This window comes from Monodelphis domestica, chromosome 8 (genome assembly GCF_027887165.1).
Source record: "Monodelphis domestica isolate mMonDom1 chromosome 8, mMonDom1.pri, whole genome shotgun sequence".
Taxonomy (NCBI): Eukaryota; Metazoa; Chordata; class Mammalia; order Didelphimorphia; family Didelphidae; genus Monodelphis; species Monodelphis domestica.
This window is the reverse complement of record NC_077234.1, coordinates 57012582-57040040: the sequence shown is the minus strand read 5'-3', so window position 1 is coordinate 57040040 and position 27459 is coordinate 57012582. Positions and strand designations below refer to the sequence as shown.

Genomic DNA, 27459 nt, shown 5'->3' with positions numbered 1-27459 from the left:
ATACAACTAAACACCCAAAGGGAAACAAAAACTTTGTTCTCCAAAGATGGGTCCCGAAGGCAGTGACTAAACACTTATAAAGCACCTCTCTGTGCCAGGTATTGAGCTAAGAGGGGGACAGGGTGGGGAGGACAGGGAGGTGGGGAGAGAGACAACAACAAAAGGCAAAGCCAGTCCCAGTCCCTGATTTCAAGAACCTCAGTCTTTGCTAACTGATAAGAGGCAGGCATTCTGAAGATGACAGGAACTGACAATGTCTATCACTCTATAACCCCTCAAGTATAAAAAGCAGACCTAAATCTTTGAGGACATCTCTACATTATAGTGTGATAAAATAGATCATATTCCTGATGATAAATGTGTATTGCCAAGAAAAGGATTAACTGTGTCTGTTATATTATTATTATTAAAACCCTTACCTTCCTTCTCAGAATCAATACTATGTATTGGTTCTAAGGCAGAAGAGTGGTAAGGGCTAGGTAATGGGGGTTAAGTGACTTGTCCAAGGTCACTCAACTAGGAAGTGTTTGAGGCTAGATTTGCACCTAGGACCTCCTGTCTCTAGGCCTGGCTGTCAATCCACTGAGCTACTCAGCTACCCCTTCTAGTATATTATTTGATAAAGAGTAGAAATATAAGATTTCTGTCTTAACCTAACTAAAACAAATTTTCAGCTCTACTTAGAATTCCTGGTTTTCTTTAAAACTTAATAAGTGTCATTTCATACACGAAATCTTTCCTGATACAGCTTCTGGTCTCTCAAGATCCAGTTCTATCCAGTTCTATGTCACCAACTGTCTACTAGACATTTTGAATCAAAGGGCTGTCTCAAACTTAATATGTCCAACACAAAAATGGTTCCCCTCCTCCCCAACACTTTTATTTTTTCTGATTTTCCTTATTTCTGTGAGGTAGACCATCACCTGTCTACCCAAGTTCTCACCCTCTGTCCCATCTTTAGTTTTTTATTTTTACTTATCCTATACATCAGATAGTTGTGAAATCTTTTTGTTCATCATCTTTTATTTTTATATCATCTTATTATCATTCTCCTCTCTTTCCTCATATAGTCACCATTCTAGTTCAGGCCTTATTCATGCCTGGACTATTCCAATAGTTTAACTGATCTATCTCAAGCTCTTCCCACAGCAATCCATTCTCTACACGAGAGATGTCAAACATACAGTCTGCAGGCCAAAGTAGATGGGAAATTTTTTTAAAAAATGAAAATACAACGAAACACAGATATTACACTTTGAAACTAAAGCAATAAGGGATCTTCAGAGATCCTTATGTACACATTAGGGGCCTATTTTTCTGCTAAGAGTAGTTGGCTCAGTGGATAGAGAGCCAGGCCTGAACAGAAGGCAAAAGCTTAAAAAAGAAAATAAAAAACAAACAAAAATAGTTTGACACTAGTGCTACCAGAGTATACTGCCAAAACAGTATTCTTGAAGTAAAGATTTGACCGTGCTTCACTTTTACTCAATAAATCCCATGGCCCACTATTACCTCTAGGACCAAATACTCACTCCTATTTGGCCTTTGTGACTCTTCATGACTTGGTCTTAACTTACCTTTCATATTATACACCATCCCTCTCACAAACTCTGTGGTCTAGCTAAGCAGGACTTATTCTTGCTCCTTATACATGACACCTTATCTCATCGGTTGTGCCACATGACTTCTTGCACTTACTTTCTCAACTCTGCCTCTTAGAATCTATCATTTCCTTTGATATAGCTAGACATCACCTTCAACAAGATGCTTTTTTTTTTGGGTTCTCCCAGATGCTGGTGCCTTTTCTCTGAAAATAGCTTTTTAAGGGTAGAAATGGATTTGTTTTAGTCTGTTTAACTTCTGTACGTAGTAGAGCCTAGCATACAACAGGGGCTAAATAAGAGCTTATGGATTGATAAAAAGGATAAACTTAAGTTATTTTAAGAATTTTGTGACATACTGTGCTAGAAAAGTACTTAAAGAGAGAAATACATTTTACCTATTAACACAAAACAGTTGGGAGTATTTGAAGATGTCTTTGCTACCATCTAGTGGTGTTTCCTTAATTTGCATTCACAATGCTCAGGAATTTTACATGATTTCTGGGGTGATTCCAACTTTTAAATTTAATAATACCAATCCATTTAACCATAACCATTTAGTCCTGCAGAATATATGCTCCTTGGAGTCAGAAGCTCTTTAGTTTTTTGTTTTCCCAGAGCCTGGCAGAGTACATGGCACACAAGTAAATATTTAACAAATACCTGCTGATTGGCTTTTTCCTTTCCCTCATCAAGTACTCCTTTTAGTTCTGAAAGATCTCTTTTTTTTCTGGCCTTTCTAAACCTACCTAATCATCCAATTAGTTGAGGGCCCTTGCCTCTTTTTCCTGTAACTTTGGATAGCCTATTAATAGCTTCCTAATTCTTCTACCTATCTTTAGCTTCCACACCTGTCTAAGCAATCATCCTGATGAACCACTATTAGCATGGCACTTCTCTACTCAAAGCACTCCAAGGTCTCCACACCACCTAATGGTCGGCCTGCCTGTCTAGTCTTATGTATTACTGCTCTTCCTTAGTATAACCTTCAGCTAAAGTAAAACACTTTCCAGTTCCTATTCTTATGCTGTCACTCCCAGCTTCACCACCAGTCATTTTATACACCCACTATTGAAATGGATTTTTCACTCATATCCCTTCCCTTCAAGACCCAAGTACCTTCTCTAGCAAACTTTCACTCATAATGCCAGGGATCTCTTTTACTTACCTCGTTCTCATCTGCAAACTCCTGCGCTTATGCCTGACCTATCTTTGTGCCCTAACTTCTAGGGCAGTATATTTATTGCACATGGTTGAAGCTTAATAAATGAGGTTAAGTAAAACTTACCAGCAGTTATTAACATGGCATAATGCTATCGAAGAAAATGTTAGAAAAATGTAAAACTATGTTAGTTTCATCAGAATAAAATAATATATTTAGGGAGTTGAGTCAGAAAATGAGAAGTGTTTTTCTTCAAAGATTCTACAAAAAAGGAAAATCTTTCCTTAATCTGCTAATGTCATCTTGCAACCCAAAGCTATATTATCACTCAACATGGCTGGAGGCCGTAAAGATTTCAATTTTTTTTCAAACTAAGGGTCTTATCTTGCTGTTATCCATATCTTAAAATCTCTTTTAGGAAATGAGCAATCTGCTCATTAGGCCTTTCTTCTAAATAAGCTGATTTGGGTAAGATGGTTATCAATTAGGATTATAAATTCTTATTCGCTTGTGTATATAAGTGCTTAGCAAATGATGAATAAATGAAAAATAACAAAATTTATACTTCTATATGGGGTATATTTATCACACGCTAAGAAAAATGGATAAATTGCAGAATAGGATTGTAGGTCACTAAAGTATTGAAATTGAGCTTAGGTTATATACATGATCAAATTCATGGCCTTTCATATATATCCACATTATGTTTATTCAGATTAAGGATATATGTATTTGTCTAGGAAAGTAACATTTTCAATTCATAATTAGAATAGACAATTAGAAGTTTGTAGCATAACCATATAAAAGTAATTATATACTTGAGAAAATGCAAATATAAAATGAGATGATAATAAGATATCTAAGGCTCCTCTAAAATTGACAGTCTAATAATATGAATTCTGACTATATAATCTTGGGTCCTTTTGCTACAACTTCAAAGACATCAGTCAATAAGCACTTAAGTGTAGCATATGTCAGACACTGTTGTAAGTATTAGCAATACAAAGAAAAGTCAGAAACAATACCTGCCCTCAAGGAGCTTACATTCTAATGGGGAAAGAGGACAAAAACATAAATTTAGAATAATGCTATGTGCACATAGTAGAAGTTCAATGAAGACTTGTTGAGTATTTGATTAAAGCCAACAATCAATACTGTGTCAGTTCCAAGGCAGAAGAGCAAATGGAGTTAAGTGACTTGCCCAGAGTAAAACAGCTAGAAAGTATCTGAGGCCACATTTGAACTTAGGACTTCCCATCATGAGGTTTGGCCCTCAATCCACCAAGCCACATGGCTGTCCTGAAATTTGTATTTTTAATATAGTCATTGAAACATTTTTACTTTTCCACTGCTTAATAATAGAAAAAACATATGTAAGCAATATTGACGAAAATGATTCCTGTCTCTAAAATTATCTATGTCATGCTTTTCACCAGGCTCATTTGAGAAATAACTGAATTAAAAAAGCTTAGAAATTGTAAAATTTTTTTTTAAATCCTTACCTTCCGTTTTGGAGTCAATACTGTGTATTGGCTCTAAGGCAGAAGAGTGGTAAGGGCTAGGCAATGGGGGTTAAGTGACTTGCCCAGCCAGGGTCACAGCTGGAAAGTGTCTGAGGCCAGATTTGAACCTAGGACCTCCCGTCTCTAGGCCTGGCTCTCAATCCACTGAGCTACCCAGCTGCCCCCTTTAATTAGTTTTTGTTTAAGATTAAAAAAGAAAACAAAAAAGACATGTTAATCTTATATTATGGCCCAGATCACTTTTATTGATTTTGGTGAAAGGCCACTGCAAGATTTACAGAATAAACTGTAATCTCTAAAATGAGACCAAAATTCATATAATAATTGAATTTATAAGTGTAAGAAAGAAGTAACATTTTAGAGTTGATTTCATAAAAATATTCTATCCAAAATTTATGAACTGTTTTTTTTTTTGGGTGGGGGGATGGTGGGGGAAAGGATAGTGGGAAGATCTGTGAATCGATTTGTGTAGGAAATTTCCATTGTGGAAAGAAGGTGGATACTTGAATATAACTTATAGTCTTAGAAGAATTGCCCTGGGTGCAGTAAAAGATTGAGTGATATACTTATGGTTATGCAGTGACTGTGGCAGGATTTGAAAAAAAAAAAAAGTATGCTTGACTCATGGGAGGGATCTCTATTTTATGCTACTTCTCATATAATCTATAAAAATATGTTCTTATTTAACTATGCTAATATTTATTCATATTAAATATGATCAAATTTGAATTTTCAAATAATTCAAAGATGGTTACCCTATTGATTTCACTGTTTTTATAATATAGTTTTAAAAATTGAAGACAAAAAAGGAAAACTAAACTCTGCATCGCTGGATATAAAGAATCAAAGTCCTTAAAATTTGTGATATTACCAAAATCCCAGGATTACCAACATATAAATAAATGTGTTTACTTAGCTGTAATACAAATAAGTCACTTGTAAAATTTTGAGAATTGACTTTTAAGTCATGTTGTATTTCATTTATTCAATCCCATTTATTGAAAAAGTGTACCTTGCACTTTTCTACTTCTTCTTCAATTTTCTCAACAATAGCTGCATCCAGAATTTGTAAATCACAAGATGAGCGAGACAAAGCACTGACAGGATGCGCCTTTAGCCACGTAACAATTTCTTGAACTTTCTCAGCACTACATTAAAGAAAATTAATTATTTTTCTTCAAGAGATAAAAAGGTTCTGAGGGATTAGATATTAATGCAAGTTACAAAACTCCAGATTTATGATCCTAAAGTCATTTAAAAGATCTTAAATCATTTAGGTTTGTTCTGGAGACAGAGCAAACACAAACTTGGAAATATTACATCCTAAAACCAAAATCAACACCACAGAAATTATGTCTAAAAAACACTCACTGAACATATGAAATGAAAAAGACCCCACTTAGCATCATGACTAAAATGTAATTGGTTTTAAAAACATTTAAAAAAACAAATGAGATTTTACAGTTAGTCTTGTCAATAATTGGAATCACTGATGTGAGCTATTGCATCATTAAAATGGCACAAAAATTACATACCCATTCTCATTTTCACCAGGCCAAATGTCATCTTCATAGAATACATCTTCTTGGCTGTTTTTAGCTACGTAACTAAAGAGTTCTGGTACCCTATCAAAATAACAAAATGCATTTTAATTATAGTGCTCCTTTTTGTGCAATCATTTGTTTTCAAGTGCCACAGATGACTATTTGCTATGGCTAGGGAACATATAAACTGATCAAAAGACCTTTGTCTATCAGTAGGCTGGTAGAAGAGTTTAGAATGATATAGCTCAGAGAATTTGTGATATTTAGAATTCTTTAATCATAATAGTGGTATATAAGGGTGAATAAATGGGAGAAAATAAGATTTTAGAATTTTGTTTTATCATTTTTACAACAAAGTTGCTAGATCATTTAAACATAATTCTTAAAGTAATAATGGTGACATTAACTTTCATCAGGATCCATTCATATGTTTCAGTCTTAATCTCATTTACACTTATAACTTACAGAAAATTTAAAATTTATCTTCTCAGAAATGAATTTATAAGATTAGAGACATGAGAATGAAAGAAAATGACAAATATGAAATTTGGTACCCCAATGAAACAAATATAGGCACATATATTTAAAATTCTTTGCTAGAAAATTTTAAATCCTATAGTACTTTAAAAATTATTTTAAAGTTAGATGCTGAAAATATCTTGAAAATATTACTTATATGGGGAAAATATGTCAAACATATGAAATACATTATTAGTTTATAGAAAACTAAGAAAACTCTCTCCTCTTCACCCCTTTCAAATAGTTACAAAATGAAGAAAAATCAATTAGTAATATTTACTAAAAGACTGTGTGCCAAGTTCTGGAATGATTGAATCATTTAGTCCATCACTAAATTTAAATTGTCAAGGAATGAAAACTTTAAAATCTCATATGAAAATTAACATGTTGATTTTACCAAGTAAAAAACTACTATATAATGAAATGTTTTCAGTTTCTCAGGTATCTAAAAATATTATACTAATTCTTGATACTAACATTGATATTTATTTAGAACTTCAAGATGTGTAAAACCCTTAATGTCATCTCATTTAATCCTCATGAGCCTTTGACTAAGTGCTATGTATATTATTAGTTAAATTCGTTTTTTAGATGAGGAAGCTAAGGCTCAAAAGAGTTAGGGAACATGCTCCAAGTCTCACTGCTATTAACTTTTAGAGTTGGGATTTGAACATGAACCCCAAGTCCAACTCTCTCTCTCTACTACATCAGATAGGAGAAAGCTTTAGTATGGTAAAAATTACAGTTGGGCGATCTGGGTCTTATCAACTAACTAAATATGTAACTCTAGACAAGTCACAACTTTTTGGCCTCAGTTTCATCTTTTGGCCATTTAAAAAGTCCTTTTCAGCATTAAGATTTTATAATCCCTTAAGGGCCTAGAAGACAGAAGAAATCTTATTTCTAAAAACAAGAATAGCTAAAAGACTGAAAAAATAGGACAAGTTTTTTTTTTTTAAATTACAATTAAATTCTACAATCTGATTTTTAGCATGAGATTTACATCTGGCTAAAGCAAAGTTCTGATTTCGAAACTTTCATGATCAAGAATAGTACAATTTTCAAGGAAGTAATAGAATCTCTATCTACTTTATTCTCATTCTTTAACATTAATTATGGTCAGCTGTGACAGTGATGCTATCAAGGAAAATAAAATGAATGGATGTCATGAAATCCTATGGTCTTGGGGAATGGGGGGAAACCTCATGAGTCACTACCTCTCGAGGTACTCTGCCAAAAGCTGCTCCACAGCACAAGAATACATCCATTCATTGCTAACTTTTTTGGTGTAGCCAGGAACTTCTTCATTCTTCTTATTGAACTTCAGGTTCAATCCCACGTTGGCCTTGTGGTCTCCATGGGGACTGTTTAAAAACAAACAAATAAAAAAGACATATTAATTTTGATCAGGTAACAAATTAAAACTGCTTCCCGTTTGCAGAAAAATTTGGTTTTGATTTTCCTTCTATATTTGACTTATTGTGGTTATTTACAAAGAAGTAACAGTTGAAAGTAGAAAAATGCCAGAAACTGAATCAAGTAAAGTACTTGGTCTAATCATACACTTCATTAAAGAGTGGAAAAAATTCAACAAAAGGCAGGGAATTGAATTATATTAAAATTTTTAAAATTAAATTTTATTTCTTCATTCAATATAAATTTACCTCTTTGGGGGCAGTTGGGTAGCACAGTGGATTGAGAACCAGTCCTAGAGACGGGAGGTCCTAGGTTCAAATCTGGCCTCAGTCACTTCCCAGCTGTGTGACCCTGGGCAAGTCACTTGACCCCCATTGCCTAGCCCTTACCACTCTTCTGCCTTGGAGCCAATACACAGTATTGACTCCAAGACAGAAGGTAAGGGTTTAAAAAAAAAAATTTACCTCTTTACCTCCCAATAAGAAAGAAAATGTTACAGACATGCTCAGCTAAGCAAAACACATTCTAACATGGGCAGTGTCAAAAAAAAAAAAAAGGTCTTAATTTGTATTCTGAATCCACCACTTTTCTACTAGAATATGGGTAGTACATTTCATAACAAGTCCTCTGGAATCTTGATAGGTCGATGTGTTGATCTGAGTGTCTAAGTCTTTCAAGTTGGAACATCATTATCATTATATACTTTGTTCTCCTTGTTCTGCTTACTCCTCTGTACCACTTCATGAAAGTCTTCCCAGGGTTCTCCCAAACCATCCCCGTCATCATTTCTTACAGCATAAGAGTATTTCATTATAGTCATATACCATAACTTGTACTTTTTGATAGGCAATGGTAAGGTACCTATTCTATTCCAATTTTTTGTCATTACAAAAAGAGCTGTTATGAATATTTTTGCATATCTTTTGTTTTGCTTAGGATTAATCATTCATCTTCATCTCCCTTCTCCTCTTTCCTTCCTGTTTTCCTGTTGAGAAAAACATTTCTGTACTGAATTCTTCCATGTTCCCACATGTATGTTCTTTCCTTCTTTAGACGTTTTGGATGACAGTGAGGTTGAAATATCAAGTCTTTCTTTCCACCTCTTCTCTTTATTTGTATGGACTTCTTCTTGTGCACCTGGATTATATAAAATGATTTTCCTCATCCATCCTCTCCCTTTCTCCTAACTGGTGTATCATATTCCAAAGTCTCTACTTCTTTAATAGGATGAATACTAAATCATGTGTGATTCTGACTGTGGCTTTTTGGAACTTGAATTCTTTTCTGGCTGCCTGACAATATTTTTTCTTTGATCTAGAAGCTCTGGATTTTGGTGATAATCCTCATTTTGTATTTCTTCCAAGAAGTGAACAATGGATTCTTTTTATTCATCTTTGCCCTCTACTTCTGAGAGAGGTGGGCAATTTCCTTTTAAGATTTCTTAAAATATAATAAAATACAATGCTTTTTTTGGTGGTCATGGCTTTTAGGTAGTCCTTGACTTTTTTCCTCCTTGATCCATTTAACAGTTTGGTTTGTTTTTGCTAAGAGATACTTTACATCTTCTATTTTCTCAGTTTTTTTTTGACATTAGTATTTATTTTCTCATGGAGTCATTTCATTAACTTTTATTTAATTCATTCTCATTTTCAGGGGGATCTGGCTCAAGTAAAGTTTTTTACCTCTTAGGTCAAACGTTAATTCCCTTTCCAGTTATTATTCTATAGTTCTTTTTTATTTTCTAGTTCTTCCTCTAGGGCACTCATTTAATGTATATAACATCTGACGCTCTTTTTAAAACTCTTGTTTCATTTTTTTCTAGCAATTCTAGTTTAACTTTATTTTCTTTTGAGACTTTGTTTATTTGTATTTTAGTAATTCTCTTTTTTTCTGGGTTTGTATTGTCTTTGTCACCATACCAGCTTTTTATGGAGACATTCTTTTTGCTTTGCTGTTCACTCTTCCAGTCTATAGCTTGATTTCAGACTTTATGTTAAAGTCAGAATCTATGAATTTATGAAGCTTGTGTGTACTAGGATTTTGCTGTTGCTTTCATGGGGAATGAGTTTATACCATTCCAGGATCTCAAGGAGAGCTCAGGATGGGGCTCTGAAATTTTTTAATGCTCCCAAAGTAGTCTGATTTGTGAAAAATCTGTCCTCCTAGTCTAAGCTCTGTAAGCTCTGACTTAGGTTTGGTTCTAAGAAACATGTCTACCTATGCTAAGGTTTTAGTAGTGTGTTCCTAGACTCAGCTACTATTGGCCAGCTGGAAATGTCTATTGGTTCAGAGTGACAGAGTTGTGGCCTCCCCTTTGGTCTGGGTTTCCTGTCCTGCTTATTCTATTCTAGGGGATTGCCTGGGTTGGAGTTTAGAAATAAGACTTCTGTTCTATCCCTTTGAAGCCATACAACTATTGCATGCTCCTTGCTCAGTACACAGCTTAGGGACCACAATGTTACCTCATCATGGAACACTACTCCTAGACACAGGTCCTGTTCTGAATGAGTAGTGAGTGACATAGCTGCCAGGTGGCATCAGGTTTGATGTCCTGTGTAAGACAAGGTTCACCCCCTTGTGCTGGATCCAGTACTTTGTTTTGTTCTCATGAATAGCTTCTCCCTGAACTGGAATGCTAAATCCTTGTTCTTGGCTAGATACTCTTTCTACCTCTTACCCTGCCTACTTCCATTCCTAGGGTCCACAGACTCCTTCATCTCCCATTGCCAATCTGAGATGGAAAAATGACTCACTGTGATTTTTTTACTTGAACTTTCTAATCAGAAATCAGTCTATTGCATTTTCTATAGCCATGTGAGAGTAGCAGGGGTGGAAAGGTGGGACTGCTACTCTGCCATCTTGGCTGTACCTCTCATATTATATTTTTAGGACTTATACTCTTTGATACCTTTTTTCAAGGTTCAATTAGTTAACTATTCTATTTAAGAATTAATGAACAAGGCATTTCATAAAGGTAGAATTAGATGAACAATCAGTAGTATCAGGAATTTATATAAAAACTTTAGAGTTAAGAAAAATTACAATTACATTTTAAATCAGTATTGAAACATTAAATATTTCATTTTCCTGCTACTTTATGGTGTTAATTATTTTTCTAAAAACTTACTTTCTCCTAGATCCTCTTCCAATAAAAATACTTCCTGTAAACCTTGAAACAAGGTATCCACTCACTCCAAGACGACTGGCCAAAACATATCCGGGATTGTATTTTATAGAATATTTCTTTAAATATAAAAACAAAAAAAATTATTATGGTGCAGGGCAGAAACATAAATGCTTTGTATTTTCCCCTTTATCTTTAATCTCTGCACTTAATTTAAAAGGGATAAAGCTATCAATATATACTTGAGCTATTATATCAATGTAGGGATTCTTAAAGGTAGCTGACCTATTAAAATTGTATGGGGATTTTTTGCTTTTACCTCTTGTTAAGAACTGTTTCCAAGAATTAAAAGAAAACTGGAAAATTCCTTTCTCTATATATATGCAAGGAAATGGAATAAAAACTTATTTATGCAAGGGAAAGCAGACAGTTTTGCCAAAAAATATTAACAGCACATTTTTTTCACTAGACAAAAAACTATGTCAATCAGCTTTACTCCAAATGCAACCTACTCCTTGACATCAATGATAATAATTTCTTTTTAAATCGAGCAATAGTTTGCAAAGTTTTTCTTGTAATAACTGTGAAGAAGAAAGTATAAGTATTATTGTCCCCATTTTACAGATGACAAAGCTGGGTTTCAGAATGTAAACCTCTACTGCTGAAAACAAAACACCATCAGAACTCCATTATTAGAGGTAGCTATAAGTAGGAGCTAGAGAAATTTGTTCTGAGGGATATGGAGAATATGTTATAAGAAACACTACCTAAAATAATGACAAATGCCATATAAAATAAATATACATTTGTGAATCTCAGGGCAGAGGGAGAAATGATTTTGAGGAAGTAGGAGAAAGGATGAGGATATGTTCAGAAAGAGAAGGGAATAGAGCCAATGATTGATAATAATTATTATTATCAATAATTATCAATAATTGATAATAAATAGCCATATTACTTGATGCAACCACCAGGTCTGATAAAGAGAAAATAAGGTCATGGTCACTATAATCAGGGGAAGGGGAACCAGATTATAACCTCATGCAATGATGCTCAATCCAGACAAGTTGTCAAAGTTTTAAATCTCTATAATTACAAATCTGTTAATCTAAAAATTACATTTCTTGGGAGCCCACTGACTTCCTGCCATTACATATTTCCTATAGACAGGGGATATTAAACAGTAGGAATTCCAGGCCTTGGCCCCTTTTGGCTCTTTGGTTTCCTGTCCTGAGCATAGTGGTGGTAAGTGCGGGGGATTTTGAACAGGCTGATTAGCTGCCTAATATCCCATCTACAGGAAGTACGTAATGAAAGGAAGTCAGTGTGCTCCCGGGAAATGTAATTTTAAGGGCAACAGATCTCTAATTATACAAATCTGAGGGAGAGTAAGTAAAAACCTAATAACAGGATAGGGGGCATGCAGTTTTCTGTTTGTTAATGAATATTTTTCTTCCTTGTATGTCAGGGACCTATTAAAAGCCCAGCAGGAAGAAAAAAGGGAAAGATTAGAAGAATCTTTAATTCTATAAGAATAAAGGTGTACACTTGGGGAGTTAGGGGAACAAGAAACTTCATAGCATAAAATTTTGTCCAGTTTTAGCCTTATTTATCTTCAATTGGCAGCAGCTCTGCTGAAATATATTTTTGTCCGACATGGCTTAAAATGCAGGCAATTCTACTTTGCATGATTTATGAAGTGTGATCTTTGAACCCAGCCAATTTCTTCCTAGAAGATTTGATAATTATGACAACTGTGCAAGTCTGAATTAACAATCTTCACTGAAGAAAAGAATTTTTATGAAACTTTGCATGGACTTTTGAATATAAGTATAAGTACTATATCTCCTTTTAAAAACTGTACTACTTTTAGTCATTAGAGATCTCAATCATGAGGAGCTAAAGATGAAATAATTTTATGTTTCTAATAGAAAATATATTATACAGAATATCAGAGGAAGTTGCATAAAATAATTTTAACTAGCTTCAATATCTCTGAATGACATTTTAATACTTTAACATCTCATGAACTGATAATAGTATTTACTTAGACAAGATGAATGATTATACTCACATGCTGGTTCTGTATTAAGGCATCAAGATGAGGTTCACATGGAATGTTAAAAACCACACGAATTCTACCTTCTGTAATTACATCTCCTGAATCTTGAACCTTTGGGGGCAAAATAGAAGTTTGTTAAAGATCTTTTACAATATAATTTTCACCTAATTAAAATACAAATGATTTAATTTTATAAATATGAAAGAAGAATTGAAATTAGTAATAAGTAATTCGAACTAACTTCTCCTGTGCAGCCATAGTAAGGAGTCCCCAGCATAAAGACTGTACTTCTAGGTGGAAATAGGTCATCCAATGTTTTGATATTAGAGAAATGTGTCTCAAAAGCACTGATATCCTAAAAACAAAAATAACATAAGAATCGGAAGAGTGAAATTTTCTAAAGAATTTTAGATTTCTGTTGTGGGTTTGTAACTGTATGGAAAGAAAATTTTACACATGATTATTGTCTATTCATAATACAATTAGATACTATAAAAATAAAGAGGTACCATGTGTCTTTTAAAGTCCATTGTCGAATATTCAGAGAGTAACTCTACCTTAAGATTACTGCTAAACAAGGTGATTATGTTTACTAGTTTATTTAGGCTTATTTATTTTGGGGGAGGAAAATACATTAGTAACACAAATCCTAAAAAAGTAAATGCATGGCTGCAAATAGTGTTTTACATTTTGGAAAAAATCTGCCTGTCATAAGCTAAATTCTCTTTTACCAGCCTATCTAGAATGTCAGCAGTTCAGGAAATATCACATAAATAATTACTAATCATAGCTATTTTTCAATTTCAATACCTTATAAAAGGTAACAGGATTTATCTTTTTCTTTATGTAGTGTGCAAAGTAGGCATCAAGAACAGATTGAAGCCTAAAAGGAGCCTTACCTTGACAATAGTTTGATAAACAAAAGGAAGAACTTGTTTTGACCACTGTTTCTCCAGATGAACCTCACCATTTTGATTTAATTGATATTTATGACCGGTAAGTAACTGAGCATACACAACAACAGAAGTTTCATTTATTATTATTCCTTTTCTTCTCTGGTAGCTAAAAGGGGGAATACAAGGGAGAAACTTATATATGTAAATAAGTTGGGAGTAGAACCCAGTCCTTGTCCAAAACTGTTTCAACTGGATTAATAATTAAATGCCCAGAAAACCTTTAAAGTAATATGTGAATAACTTGATATACTTTTCATGTTTGATGTATTTTTTATGTTTTTCTGCTGTTACCTGATCCTACCTATAGCATGTATAGCATAATGTGAGAAGAAATAAGAATTAGACAAAATTTGTATAGTTAAAAAAGAAAAACCTAAAATAAATTCATATTATCTGTTAAGATACTTGTAATATATGTAGAAAAAGGCAGCAGCAGAATAAAATTGGTAATAATGAAAAAACTAATTATTATAGCTACTATGCTTTAAAAACGGTGTAACATTTAATTAGAGCATGTTTTCTAGTAAAAAAAAACAATACTCCAAATTACAGGCCTAAATTTACCCAGTTCCTAATTATACAGTAGGACTCATTTTATAAAAAATAATTGCAGAAGACTATTTGGTGATGTACTTCAATATTGTCTAATACAAATTAAAATTGTACCTGAAAGGAGGAAAAAAATCAAGACCAATAAATCTAATGTATAAATAGGGATTTACTAAAATATCAGGCATTTGAAAATAATCTCTTCCCTTGTGTTTAGATGATCAATTCAATTCAATGAAAAGCAAACTCTTGTGTTTAAGTGTCCTTTGTGGTCAAGGTACTGTCACAGGAATTGGGGATATAAAAACAAAAATGAAATATCCCCGTTCTGAAAGACCTTCCTACAAACACACAACTTGTATCCAGATAAATAAATGTAAGATATTTTGAAAAAGGGAAAAAAATCCTGACAATTAGGGGAAAGGAAAGACTACATAGGAGGTGATCTTTGAGTAGAAAACTTTGAAGGATATTCTGAGAGTATAATCAATAAAACTTGGAAATGAGGGAGAGTGAAGAATTAAGGATGACTGAAGTTGAAAACCTGGGGAACTGTAAAGATGATGATTTCCTCAGCAGAAAAAGCAAAATCTGGATAACAGATGAAAAAGTTAAATATAAAAACATTGTTGAGAGAAGCAGATAATGACATCTAGCAGGAAGTTATCAATAAGGGAATAGAGATTAGTAGGTCAGGATGGGATGCATAAATCTTGCAGCTATCTTAAGAAAGGTAACTGAACATCATTAGGCAGAGAAATAAGAAAAGGACTCTGAATAAAGCCACTGGGTGAGGGAGAAAGGTAACTACACTCAACGATTAAGAGATGATGATGATGAATCAACAAAAGAGGGAAAAGTTAGAAGGAGAGTCAGGAGTAGTGTCACAGAAGCCAATGCAGTAAATAATTTAAAGGTGACTGATAGTATAAGGAAATACTAAGAGTCTAAGTTAAGGAAAGACCATTGGATCTAGCAGCTAAAAGACTGCTAGTAACTTTTAGAGATTTTCAGTAGAGTTGTATAGTAAGTAGCCAAGTTACATGGGATTCAGAATAGAGTGGAAGGTAAGGTAATAAAAGTGAATATGATTATTTTTCTTTTAGGAGTTGGCTATGAAAGGGAAAGGGAAAAATAGAATGATAGCTTTAGAGGATGGCTAGGTTTCATGAATATTTTTTAAGAATGGGGGAGACCTGGGCATGCTTGTAAGGAGGAAGTTAGAAGTCAGTAAGCCAGAGACCAGAAAAGTTAGCTTTAGTGTAGAGGTAAGAAAAAGAGATCAGGCTATCACAGGTTGCTGGGGGAAGTGACAAAGGTCAAGAGCCTGTCAGAATTCTCTATCCAGCACAGCTGTTTCTATCTGTATAGAACAGAGGGGCTGCTGGGTTAAGTTTAAAACAATTTTCTTACCACAATATTTCTCAATCTCTTTTCCATTTGAGGAAGTGGAGCCCTGGGGAGATTCACCTAAGCCAGGGGGTTCAATAAGTCTTAAAAACTAAAATTGATTTCTGGTCATAGGTTAGGTAACAGTTGAGCTGAGAAACTCAGGGTAGACCGTAGAAGATAAGGCAGTTAAAAGGAGTTCAGTTCAAAGAAGAGTTCAGAAGAAGAAAAACAGTTAACGGAAGAGTTCTAAGAAGAGTTCAAAGGGCAGGTCTGATGTAGTTGAGGCCTCAGTAGCTTTAGTGCAAGATGACTGAGCAGAGGAGCTTCTCAGCCATTGGCTAAGAGAGCTCCATAGCTACTGGCTGAGGAGAGCAGTAATTTTCTAGCAGGCAGAATAATCATAGCATGAGGGACAGAGGCTCTAAAAGAAAACTCACAGAACAGACTGAAAGAGCTGTGGTCCCCTCTGCAGAATCCCAAGTGGATGCTGGGGGGTGGCTAAAAAGCTGTAACTAAAGCAATGCCAGAGGATGCTGCTTTAAGGTACTGAGGCCTAAAAGAGCTTAATGTCATGCCTTTCATGAACAATGAAAAGCAGCAGAAGGAATCAGTGGGGGTTTAACAGCATTCAAGGTGTGAACTGCTTGCTTGTCAATGTGGATACTCTGATTTACAACTATCAACTATCCTCTTATGTGGATGCCTCACATGGAATTCCATTACACTGTGTGTTTTGGGAGAATGAGCTCGTTTCATGGAAGCAATGTTATATCATTATATTATTTACACTGCTACTTAAATGCAATACTCTGGTTATAAAATTAGTGTGTTCTATGACTGATTGGTAAAACATCATTTGTGAACTATGGTTTGAAGAGAGTTCTAATCCATAAAATACTATGAACCTGCAGTAGCTGAGTGGATTCCCATTTTTTTGGGGGGGGGAGGGACCTACCAGTTACATTAACTGCATACCCCAAATGTTTAAGAAACATTGTTACTAGAAATATGCTGATTCAAACTTCTAAAATGTTTTTAATGAGACAACACTGAAGGGATAAGATTTCAAGTAAAATGAAAATTACATCTAAGATGGTGATTAGGCTAGAAAAATTGGTATGAGAAAATGACATCTCTTAATTTACAGTATGCCAATTTTAGAAACATTAGTAAATTTTGGGTTTTTAGTATAAGTAGTTAATAAATGACCTCAAAATATTAGAAACAAAAATTTTCAATCAGTGTGACCCTGAGGAAAAATTATGTGTAGTTGCCAATAGTAGCTCATTCCTAATTACATTTGTTCAGATAGTCTTCATTTTTTTTCTGAGCAAATAATGTCTAATTATTTAGCACTCAACATAACTATTAATGAATTAATTGGTGAAACTGCTGAAAGCATAGTCACTTTTTGGCTCTGTAGTATTAAAATACAAAATTTCTGACACTTACTGTTCTGAAATTGTTTGTACTTCTTTCACCCAGTTAGATTGTTCTTTATCTCCAACATGAACCACTTTAGTTGGTGGGGCAGTTTTCCCTAAGTAAAGCTTTTGTGTTCCTTGAGTTTCTTCCAAGTAAAACCTTCAAAATCAAAACAATATGATAGATCTGGAAAAAATAGTTTAATGTGGAATTCTTAAATTAATCCCAAGGCCTCAAATGCTAATCAGAATATTGCCCCACTCTAATATGAGTCTGTTAAACTGTATGAATGAAAGAAATCTTTTAAAAAATCAAGATTAGTGAGGTTGATATATAGTACTTTCTCAAATGTTCTAAAGGGTATAAACAGTTCTCATAGGAAGGCAGCATATCCTGTAGCTGAAAAATAAATGAGACAAAAGGAAAAAACAACCTAATTTAATACATTGATTGGCAGCTCAATTTAAAAGAAAAATGTTAAAAAATCATTTTACACCAAGATTCCCTAAAAATTACTTTAAAAATGAATATTGATAAATTGTTTGATATTTAATCAAATTTGTAGAATTAAAATTCATCTGAGAGAGGTCAGTGCAGGCACATTAGCTTTTTTAGGAATCACTCCTCTCTTTTCACGTGGATCATATCTGTGAGTTTATAGGAAGAATTTCCTTTTTCATAGCTAACTCCATTTTTCTTTCAATTAGTAAACATTTATTAAGTACATACTAGCACTAAAAAAAAAAAAAGATAAAAATTAACTATCTCTGGTTTTCAAGGGACTGACATTCTACCAAAGATAAAAGGTAGAACAGATTCATGATCTTCTTGTCAAAGAAGAGATAAAACAAGAGAGAGAACATAGACCTTTCCTCTGATTTTTAGAAAATTTGCTCTTCTGTTTTTTTTTTGTGATAAGATATTCAGGTTTTTTGGTTGGTCATGTTGTTCTAGGAATTCTAATTCTTATATTACCTCTTTCTTCAAGGTCAGTTTCTTTTTCTCATAAAGAATTAATATATTCTTTTAATCTTTTAATATATTTTAATATTTCTCTGCAAAATTTTATTAGTGTTTTACTGAACCCATTATTTTCTCTTATTAAAAACAACAACAACAACAACAACAACAACCTATTATTCTGTTTTAGAATGGATACTAAATATCAGTGCCAGGGCAGAAGAGTAATAAGAGCTAGGCAATTTGGGTTAAGTGACTTGCCTTAGATCACACAGCTAAGGAGTATCTGAGACTAGATTCAAACCTGTCTCCACATCTGGGTCTCTATCTACAGAGCCACCTAGCTGTTCCCCATTTTCTCTTTCAGAGTCTTCTTTGGAATGTCTACTAAAATATGTACTCTGTTATTGTTATTGATTTTTAAAAGTTTTATTTCCCTTGTGAATAATTTTAGACTTTCTGTTGTTTGAAGATTTATGAGAAAGTCTCCATAATTTTATTTCAGATCAGAGAATTTGGGATTCATTTTCTTTTTTGGTCTTTTTGAATTAAAAAAATTTTTTAAATTAGATTTTTATATGAGTTTCTGTAATGGTTATTCTATCTAGGTTTCTTCCTTGTTCATCTTCTGGCATTTCAGTCATTTTATTACATTTCCAGTCATTTTTCTATTCTATTACATTTCCAGTCATTCTGAATTCTGTCTCCTCTCCCTTTCACTTCTTTTTATTTTAATAACTTTTGGCTATTTCCATCACCAAGTAAACACTGGAGAAGACTCTTTTCCTTTTTGTTCACTGCTCTGCTATGAGAGGTCTGAATCACTCCTAACCCCCACCACTTGCTCTCCTTTTCCTTTGTATGGCCAGGCAGAATCAAGGTCTTCTGTTTCTTGTGGGAATGGAAGAAAGACAATCAGGCTGAGTCACTGCCATCAGTAGACTGGCAATTTATTCACATTCTTCAGGACCTTTGAGAAAATGTAAAATATGATCTAAATGTAAATGTTAAGATATCTCTCTCATTTATGTATTTAAAAGATTCATAATAACTGGTTGGGGCAAGGTTTTCCAAATACAAAGTTAATTTATCTCTTCATACCATGGATACTCTCATTTGCAACCTTGAAGCACAAAAAGCCTCTGGAAATTCCTCTTAATCACGGGATCTAGTATGTAGAATTGGTTGGGGGGGAGATGGGGGAAAGAGGGAAGGTCCAGACAAAGAATGAGAGCCTAATAAATACTAATGGTTTTTATGAATCTTTAAGGAGAAAATTAATGATTATTAATTGACTGTGGCCTGTTTCCTTGTATTGTGGATTCAAGGCAGCTAGTTGGTACTGTGGATAGTGAGTTAGACTTGGAGTCAGGAAGATATGAGTTCCAATCCCACCTTAGTCTCTTATTTAGCTTTATGGTCCTAGGCAAGTCACCTTTCCTATCTCATTTTCTTTTCTGAAATAATGAATAATAGTGACTACCATAGCTCACAGTGTTGTTCTAAGGACTGCATGAGATAATAGATATAAAGTTCTTTGCAAACCTTAGTATGATCATAATTATCCAGTTTTTGCTATTCCAAATAGGTACAATAATTCCCTTCAAAAAAAAAAAAAGGTTTTGACGTCAGCAAAAACCAATTACTCTTGACATCAATGCTGATCATTTCAAAATGTGCCTTCCTAACATGTTGAATTTATTAATTACTTTGCGGAATAAAAAAAAGGTCAAGTTGTACATGTTGGACATTTTGATTTCATGTGCTTTGTTCTTCTTTGGGTATAGTGGAGTTTTTTTTGGTGCTGAGAATGACAAAATGGGAAACAGATTTTTTTCTGTGGCATGTACATAAAATACAAAATGGTATTGCTTTAGAAAGCTATAGAAACATGCAAAATATTGACATCTAAATAATTCTTCTGAATCAGCTTATGCTTTTTTCATCAATTTCTAAAAATTTTTTAAAAGGCATAACACTTCAGGGTTTTTACCTATTTGAGCAAGTTTAAATTTGATTCTATTATTGATTCTATTAACTATTACCTTTGAATAGTGTAGCCACTGCAGAATATTTGGAATTAGCAGAGAAGAAAATACTGACTTATAAGTGAGAAATGAGTGAATGGAAAACACAATTAAGAAAGCTAATTTTTACTATATTTTACTTACTTAGTTTCTCCATCTGATACTGCCACAATCCTAGCTTCTTCAAGGTGAGGCCAGTTAACAAAGACAGATTTTCCGAGCACTGATGAGGCAACATTTTCTATTTGCTTAAAGAAAAAACAATAATTTCTATTTTAGTGATTTCATCAGCCAACCCACAGGACCAAACATTTTTAGAAATTTTCAGTGACAAAAATTAAATTATGAAAAATCCATATTTCTTACAAATAATTTCTGAATGTGAAAAAACGATACTTTAACAAATAATCAATGCATCAAGAATCTGTGATTTTATTGGTTGAGGTGCTTCCTTCACCAATGCAGATTGCAGCCTCTCTAACCCTTAGCTCACAATCTCATGAGTTGCTGTGGCCTATCAAAATCCTCCCATGGTGGCCAGCCTTCTTGTTTATTGATCCTTCTACACTTAGCAAGGCTAGTCCTCAGGTGACAGAGATACCGTCTGTAGCTGAGCTGGTATTTGAAGTTTTTCCTTCTTGGGAAGACCTGCCTGAGCTTGCACTTACTTTACTGGCAAGGTTTCAAGAATCCAGTTACCTCCCTGCGGTGATTAAGGCATCAGAGCAAGACAACAAATATAAAATAAAAGAGCAAAATACTCTTTTAGTCCTCTTTAGGCTTAGCCTTTGGCTCCTCAACAGCCATTCTACCCACATCCCACTCAGTAATTTTTCTTTCCTGAATTCAAACCTATTACTTGCCTTTTCCTTCTCTGCACCTTTTTCCAGGTCTGCTGTTGTTCTGCAGTTTTAATCTTTTTCGCTCAGTTTGTCCTTGGTTGTTTGCCCTTTACTTTTCTCCCTCCAAGCCAGTGCTGGCTGGTGATGGGCACTTTGGCTACTCCCTTTTCCCTCCTCTCCAAGTCTATCTCTCCCTCTGTCAATGGTCTTCTCATCAGGAGAGAGCTGCTGGGACCAGCCCAAAGTACTTTCCTGTTGTGTGTAGAGCAGAGATACCAGGCAGGTGGCCTGTGGTTCCTGCTTCTCACTTTAAGCTGTTAGCAAGGACTGCCTTTAATCCTGAATGGAAATACTTGCTATGTACCAGGTGGGGAAAAGTGAGTTTCAATATAGCCAAGCTAAACAGTGTTGGTCTACAGTATATATGCTACTGCCTGCATGTACACATACATCAGTCAATGAGAACAAATTTTAAAATGTACAACCTAAGAGTTTGGATTTCATTTTCACTCACGGTTCATTCTCGATATTACTTTAAATGATGATTCTATCAAAACGAAAATGTTTCACAATTCCATTTTTATAATATATTCTCTGAATGATGACTCAATAGCTTTATGATAAGAAAGTCACAAATGTACATTCCAAGTTCATCTTTTTCCCATTTAATATTATCTATCATTATTAATAACAACTATTACTTGAACTTCATGAATTGACTACTTTTAGAACTGCATCTTAGTATTACAAATCATTAAGGTAGTTAAAATAATATGAAACCATTCAATGACTATATGCATAATTAAATGTATCAAGCCTAAGCTAACGTGTGTGTGTGTGTGTGTGTGTGTGTGTGTGTGTGTGTGTGTGTATGTATGTGTGTGTCTTACTGATCTTGCTTTCACTAAACATATCTCTTCCTTTCAACATTGTCCTTGCACTTTACTGGTTTTCTTTTTGGTTTCACATATATTAAGATCTCTCCTATCCTGAATATCTTTTCCCCATACCCATTAAAATAGAATGAAATTGTGATGCAGTAGACAGGGCACTGGACCCAAATTTAAATCTAGCCTCAGAGAAATACTAGCTGTGTGATTCTGGGCAAGTCACTTAATCTCTGTATGTCTCATCTATAAAATGGGTATAACAACAGGATCTAACTTTCAGGGTTTTTGTGAAGATAAAGCGTGATGATATTTGTAAAGGAGTTTGCAAACCTTACAGCACTATATAAATATGATTATTATATTTATCTATCCTTACCCCACTTAAGCCCTCACTTTCTGGCTTTCGAACTCATCACTCTATTAAAATTGTACGTTCAAAAGTCATCATCTCCAATTCAACAGACTCAATGGTCTTTTCTTAGTTCTCTTGCTCCTGGGTCCCTCTGCAGGATCTGATATTGCTGAATACCTTTTTGTTCTTGAAACTTTCTCACGTTTCTGGGATAGTATACTTCTTAGATTTTCTTTTCTACCTCTGTCTATTCAGTTTCCTTTTCTGGATTGTTTTTCTTCTCTTGTTCCTAACTGTCCATTTCATATGACTTAACTGACCTTTCCAGACACTCTTTTCCAAGTTGAACCAGCTCTATTTTATTGCTTCAGCTATCATTTCTCTATCAGTATTTCTCAAATGTTCAGTTTCAGTCTTTTATTTGTATCCTATTTCTATAAATACTTAGCTATCTGGGGCCTCTCCATTCAGAAATAACCATGGTGATGGGGTACCTCAATTCATCATCTCCTTACAAATTAATTTCCTGATTCCCTTTAATGGAAGTCATCTTCCTGGGTTATCAAGGTTGCACTTCAGACCTTTAAGAGTCATATTTGATTTCCTCTAATTTTTCATCATCTATATCCCATCAGTTTATTGCTTTTTCCTTTGTAATATATTCATTGGTATTTTCCTTTCTGATTTTACTATTACCCTAGTTTAGGTAACCCTAACTTCACAAGTGGGCTACTAGAAGAGCCATTTAATTAATGGAGGCCATTTCTGGAATACATTATGTTTGTAGGGCTTTGCACTGCTCAATTCATCCAATTTACGACCACAACATTAATTCCATTAATTCCAATTCCATAATGCTAACTAAAATTTCATAATATTGAAAGACTTTTCATTATATTTCATTGTCTTTAAAGTCCAAATTCTTTAGGAAGGCATTTAAGGTCCTTCATAATTTGGCTCTATCATAACTGATTTTTCCCTATCTCCTAATATTGTCCAACATAAACCCTCTGGCTCTAGTCTTGCTGGTTACTTCACTTTTTCCATTTCAGATTTCAAGGCAGTGATCATGCTGCTCCTTAACCCCAAGATGTCTTTCCCTCTCTTTCCTCTTCTCTCCCAACCCATCCCACTCTTTAATGACCAAATCACATCTCACTTTCTTCAGGAATTCTTCCCAATGACTTGTTAACAGTGACTTTAAGTTCCTATAGCACAAGAAGTTTATTCCACTCACTTTGGTGCTTAGCCACATATGCCATTGTATTTGAGTCTTCCCAACTATATAAATACTATTTTCTTTTCACAACTCTTCTGCTGCGATTGTAATGCGACACACATAATGACTCAATTACTGCTGAATAAATGAGATACTTACAAGTTCATCTGAGTCATCATCAACTAGGATTTCTAACATCATATTCTCTCCACGGCTGCTTTGTTGGAATACTTGTACCCCACTTTTCTTCAGAAAAAACTTCAAAAAGAAAAAAAATAACAATCCAAAAGAGTTTAATTCTCTAGCTTTTTACTAGTCTCCTATTAAGTAGCAGAAACATAATAATTTGAAGCTATGCTACTGACCTTGTGTTTGATGTGCTTTAGAGTAGGAAACCCACAGAAATAGAGTGCCTTCTGGTCAACTTTAGTTATTTTATTCTGGTTAATATCTACATGCCATGCATCTAAAGATATTATTTTATGCCTAAAAAAAAATTAACAACATCTTTAGACAGAAGAATATTTATAAGTTTATAAAACAGTATCCTCTCTACCTCTATTTGATTTTTAAAAATGACGATGAGGCAGTAAAGGCTTGTTTTTAAGGTGGGGAACAACAAGGCTATCCTCCACTCTCAATCTTCATTTTGATTGATTGAACTAGGAATCATTCAGTAGATCACACCATTTGAAAAAAATGTTCTCTCCTTTGGAATCTGTAACTCCCTCCACCTCATATTCTACTGAATGCTCCTGAAAATCAGCAGTGTTTCACATAAAAAGCTGGCATGTGTTTACTGTATTGAGGGTATAGGGTAGGAAGGAAGAAAGGAGAACTCTTATAGGAGCCTGGGGTTTAAATAATCTCCAACCAAAAGCTAAAATTGTTTCTCCTGCCCCTTTCCCTATCAGAGCAAATAAAATGTTCTGGAACTGAATCTGAGCTTCCCCAGGGAAGATACAACACGATCTCTGCTGGCTGGCCACATGTGGCTGTGGACTCCCAAAAAGCATGGTTTACTATCATTCTCAGAGTGGTCATGCTGCCAGGTCTTTCTTTTCCCCACTTGGAATCCCTAGTCTCTCACCTGGCATGGCACTTTTCAATGGGTGGGAACCTCTCGGGCCAGGGAGAGAGGTACTTAAACCCAGAATCCCCATCAAACCAGTACATGAGGCACTCGCTGTGTCTGTTCCTCTTCTCCTCCTCTTCTCTCAGATACTTGTGGCATGACTCCATGGCCTGCAGTAATCTAGTCTTAAAAGATCACAGAGAGATACAAGATTGTCTTAAAAAGTCCTCAGACAGAAAAAAGTACTTTGTAATGGCAATATTCCTTTTAGGACCACCAGTATTGAACATATGCATTTCTGACAAAGAAAATTATCAATGTCAAACCTGTTTTTTCCAGATTTACACTAAATTTACACTTTCTATTCTTGAAGCCCAAAAGTACTACTGCTATTGTCACTCCACTGAAGCTACTTGCTCCTGCAGGAAGGGTAGGAGAAATTCAAAATTCAGTAACAGCATATTTAAGTTAATGAAGAGTATTATTTTCATGTTATATGCTCTGCAATAGCAAAATCAGCATCTACATTAGCAGTAATGAGCATTACCATGATAATTTGGTATCATTAACTTGAATGAACTGTAGTAGTTGGAAAAATCGCTATAGCCATAAACATTAATAATTTTTCAGAAAAAAACCCACAACCAAACAAAAATATATTATTAAATAACTATCAATAGGAACATGTTCTGAATTGTTTCAAGACTAGTCAACTTTAATTTTTATAGAACTAGATTCCTATCATTAAGTATAATGGGAAAAATAAAATAAATTGAAAATAAAAGTGTCACTGAAGAATACAGATGGTGTATTCTGTGATCTTTGGGCAAAGATTTGGCAAATGAAAGTATGCAAAGATTAATATTGTGCAAGCCGGTAGAGAAAAATATAGTGGACCAGACTGTGCCAGTTAGAGGGGACACTAATGTCAGATACAATATTCAATAAAGATAGAAGAAAAATAGAATGCAGTTCACTTCTATACAAATCTGAATGTGTGTAGAGATCAGATTTTACTATAAATCATTTATCACATACAGAATAAGAATGATAAAAAAGTCACCAATTCTTAAATTATTTAAGATATGCAATTATTTTTAATTGAATCAGCAATTTCATCAGTTTAAGGGAACCAATGGAGGGGACTTCCTCTGAAAGTGTAGGTCACCCCCTTGGCGTCCAGGGCCCTGTGGCTAGCATGCAGTAGAGGTCAGAGACAGTTCTCTTGAAGGCATCATTCTCTCCTCAGGCAGGAATTATTTAAGAAAAAAGTCACAGACATTTCTATACTTACTTCATCAATGAATGGGATTAAAACAACAGCTTCCCATTCTTGCTGTTTCCCATTTAGATCAGTTTTAAAATCTGGAGGATAGTATTCTATAATTGGAGATTCTTCACTGGTCATTAAATGCTGTGAACATAGAAAATGACAAGGGAAAACTGCTTCTGTATAAGTATTATAAGAGCAATAAAAGATATGTATATATATTTATTTGGAGTAGAAGATATTGAATAGACTACATTTATATTTTTAAGTACCAAAGTATGTGCCAAAATGAAGTGATAGATTACAATGTCCCCTCATAGATGCAAAGATGAGATATATTTGCCTTTTCTATGGCAGAATGATGTACCTCTGAGATCTTCCATTTACTTTGTATATATCTTTTTTTTTTTAAACCCGTAATACCTTCACCATTTTAGAATCATTACTTTGTATCAGTTCTAAAGCAGAAGGGTAGTAAGGATTAGGTTTAATAGGGGTTAATTGACTTGCCTAAGGTCACATATCTAAGCAGTGTGTGAGGCCAAATCTGAACCCAGGACCTCCTGTCTCTAGGCCTGTCTCTTAATCCGCTTAGCCACTTTGCTGCCCCCTTTACATATCTTTTATGTACCTACTTATTTACATATCTCTAAAAGAATGGGAGCTTCTTGATGCAAGGGACCATGTTTTTACCTTTTTTAAAAAATTTCTCCTGATTGTGTCAGTAAAATAGTTTCCTATTTTAATTTATCAGTTCAACTCACAGCCATTCTCAAATCCTAACTAAGAACTATTTAATGAGTGAAAATTTTAAAATGATCTCTTCCCTGCCTCTTGCAGGGTTTCCAAAATTAAAAATTGAAATCTAAAATTCATGACTCACAGAACTACTAAACACTAAGTCTGCTATAAAATAAAGGGATGCTCTGATTCTGTTTCCTTGTCAAAAATATCATGAATAGTGAGGAAGTCTGATCATAAAAAAGCTGCCATCTTCATAGTTTCCTAGTGTTCTTTCACCTTATACACTGCCTTTACCCTCTCATTTCCTCTGTGATCTAGTAATACTGGCCTCCGTACTGATCCTTACACAGGCCACTCTATCTTTAGCATCTGAATATTTGCACTGACGATTCTTCATTCCTACATTGCTCTTTCCTCCTCATTTCTTCTTACGTTCCTCTTTAGTTCCTATATATACAGTTGTTTGCAACATCAATTCCCACCCCAGGGCTGTGAGTTTTTTGGAAGCAGAGAATTTGTTATCTGTCCTTCTTTGTATCCCTGGTACTTACTAAAGGCTTGTCTGAAATAATATGGGGTACCTATGGGTATGTTCTAGAATAAGGCCAAAGTCTGCAGGCTCAGAATTATTTTTACATTTTTAAATAACAAAGGGTGGGCCAGATTTGGCTCTGAGGAAACAGTTTGCGAATTCTGTTTGGGAACACTTATTACAGAAGGGCAATGTAATATGAATGATTAATAAAAAAAAAAGACTGAGGAGTGATTTTAAAGGAGAACAAGGAGAGAGTAGTGTCATAAAAGCCC

The 27459-nt window shown here is 34.4% G+C and overlaps 1 protein-coding gene across 7 annotated transcripts in view; it reads right to left on the bottom strand.

The window, feature by feature from the left end:
- The window catches only part of XRN1 (5'-3' exoribonuclease 1), a 94570-nt gene that overhangs the window by 30367 nt on the left and 36744 nt on the right, over positions 1-27459 (bottom strand). For all 7 annotated transcript variants that reach the window (XM_056808651.1, XM_056808653.1, XM_007502100.3 and 4 more), the window contains 13 exons: positions 25933-26052; positions 24654-24823; positions 23929-24049; positions 23723-23821; positions 20405-20508; positions 17301-17432; positions 13851-14013; positions 13193-13306; positions 12964-13062; positions 10893-11008; positions 7567-7713; positions 5822-5911; positions 5299-5434 (listed from right to left, as the gene is read on the bottom strand). In XM_056808651.1, the coding sequence (XP_056664629.1) occupies positions 5299-5434; positions 5822-5911; positions 7567-7713; positions 10893-11008; positions 12964-13062; positions 13193-13306; positions 13851-14013; positions 17301-17432; positions 20405-20508; positions 23723-23821; positions 23929-24049; positions 24654-24823; positions 25933-26052 (1611 nt within the window). The remainder of the gene's footprint in view (positions 1-5298; positions 5435-5821; positions 5912-7566; positions 7714-10892; positions 11009-12963; positions 13063-13192; positions 13307-13850; positions 14014-17300; positions 17433-20404; positions 20509-23722; positions 23822-23928; positions 24050-24653; positions 24824-25932; positions 26053-27459) is intronic.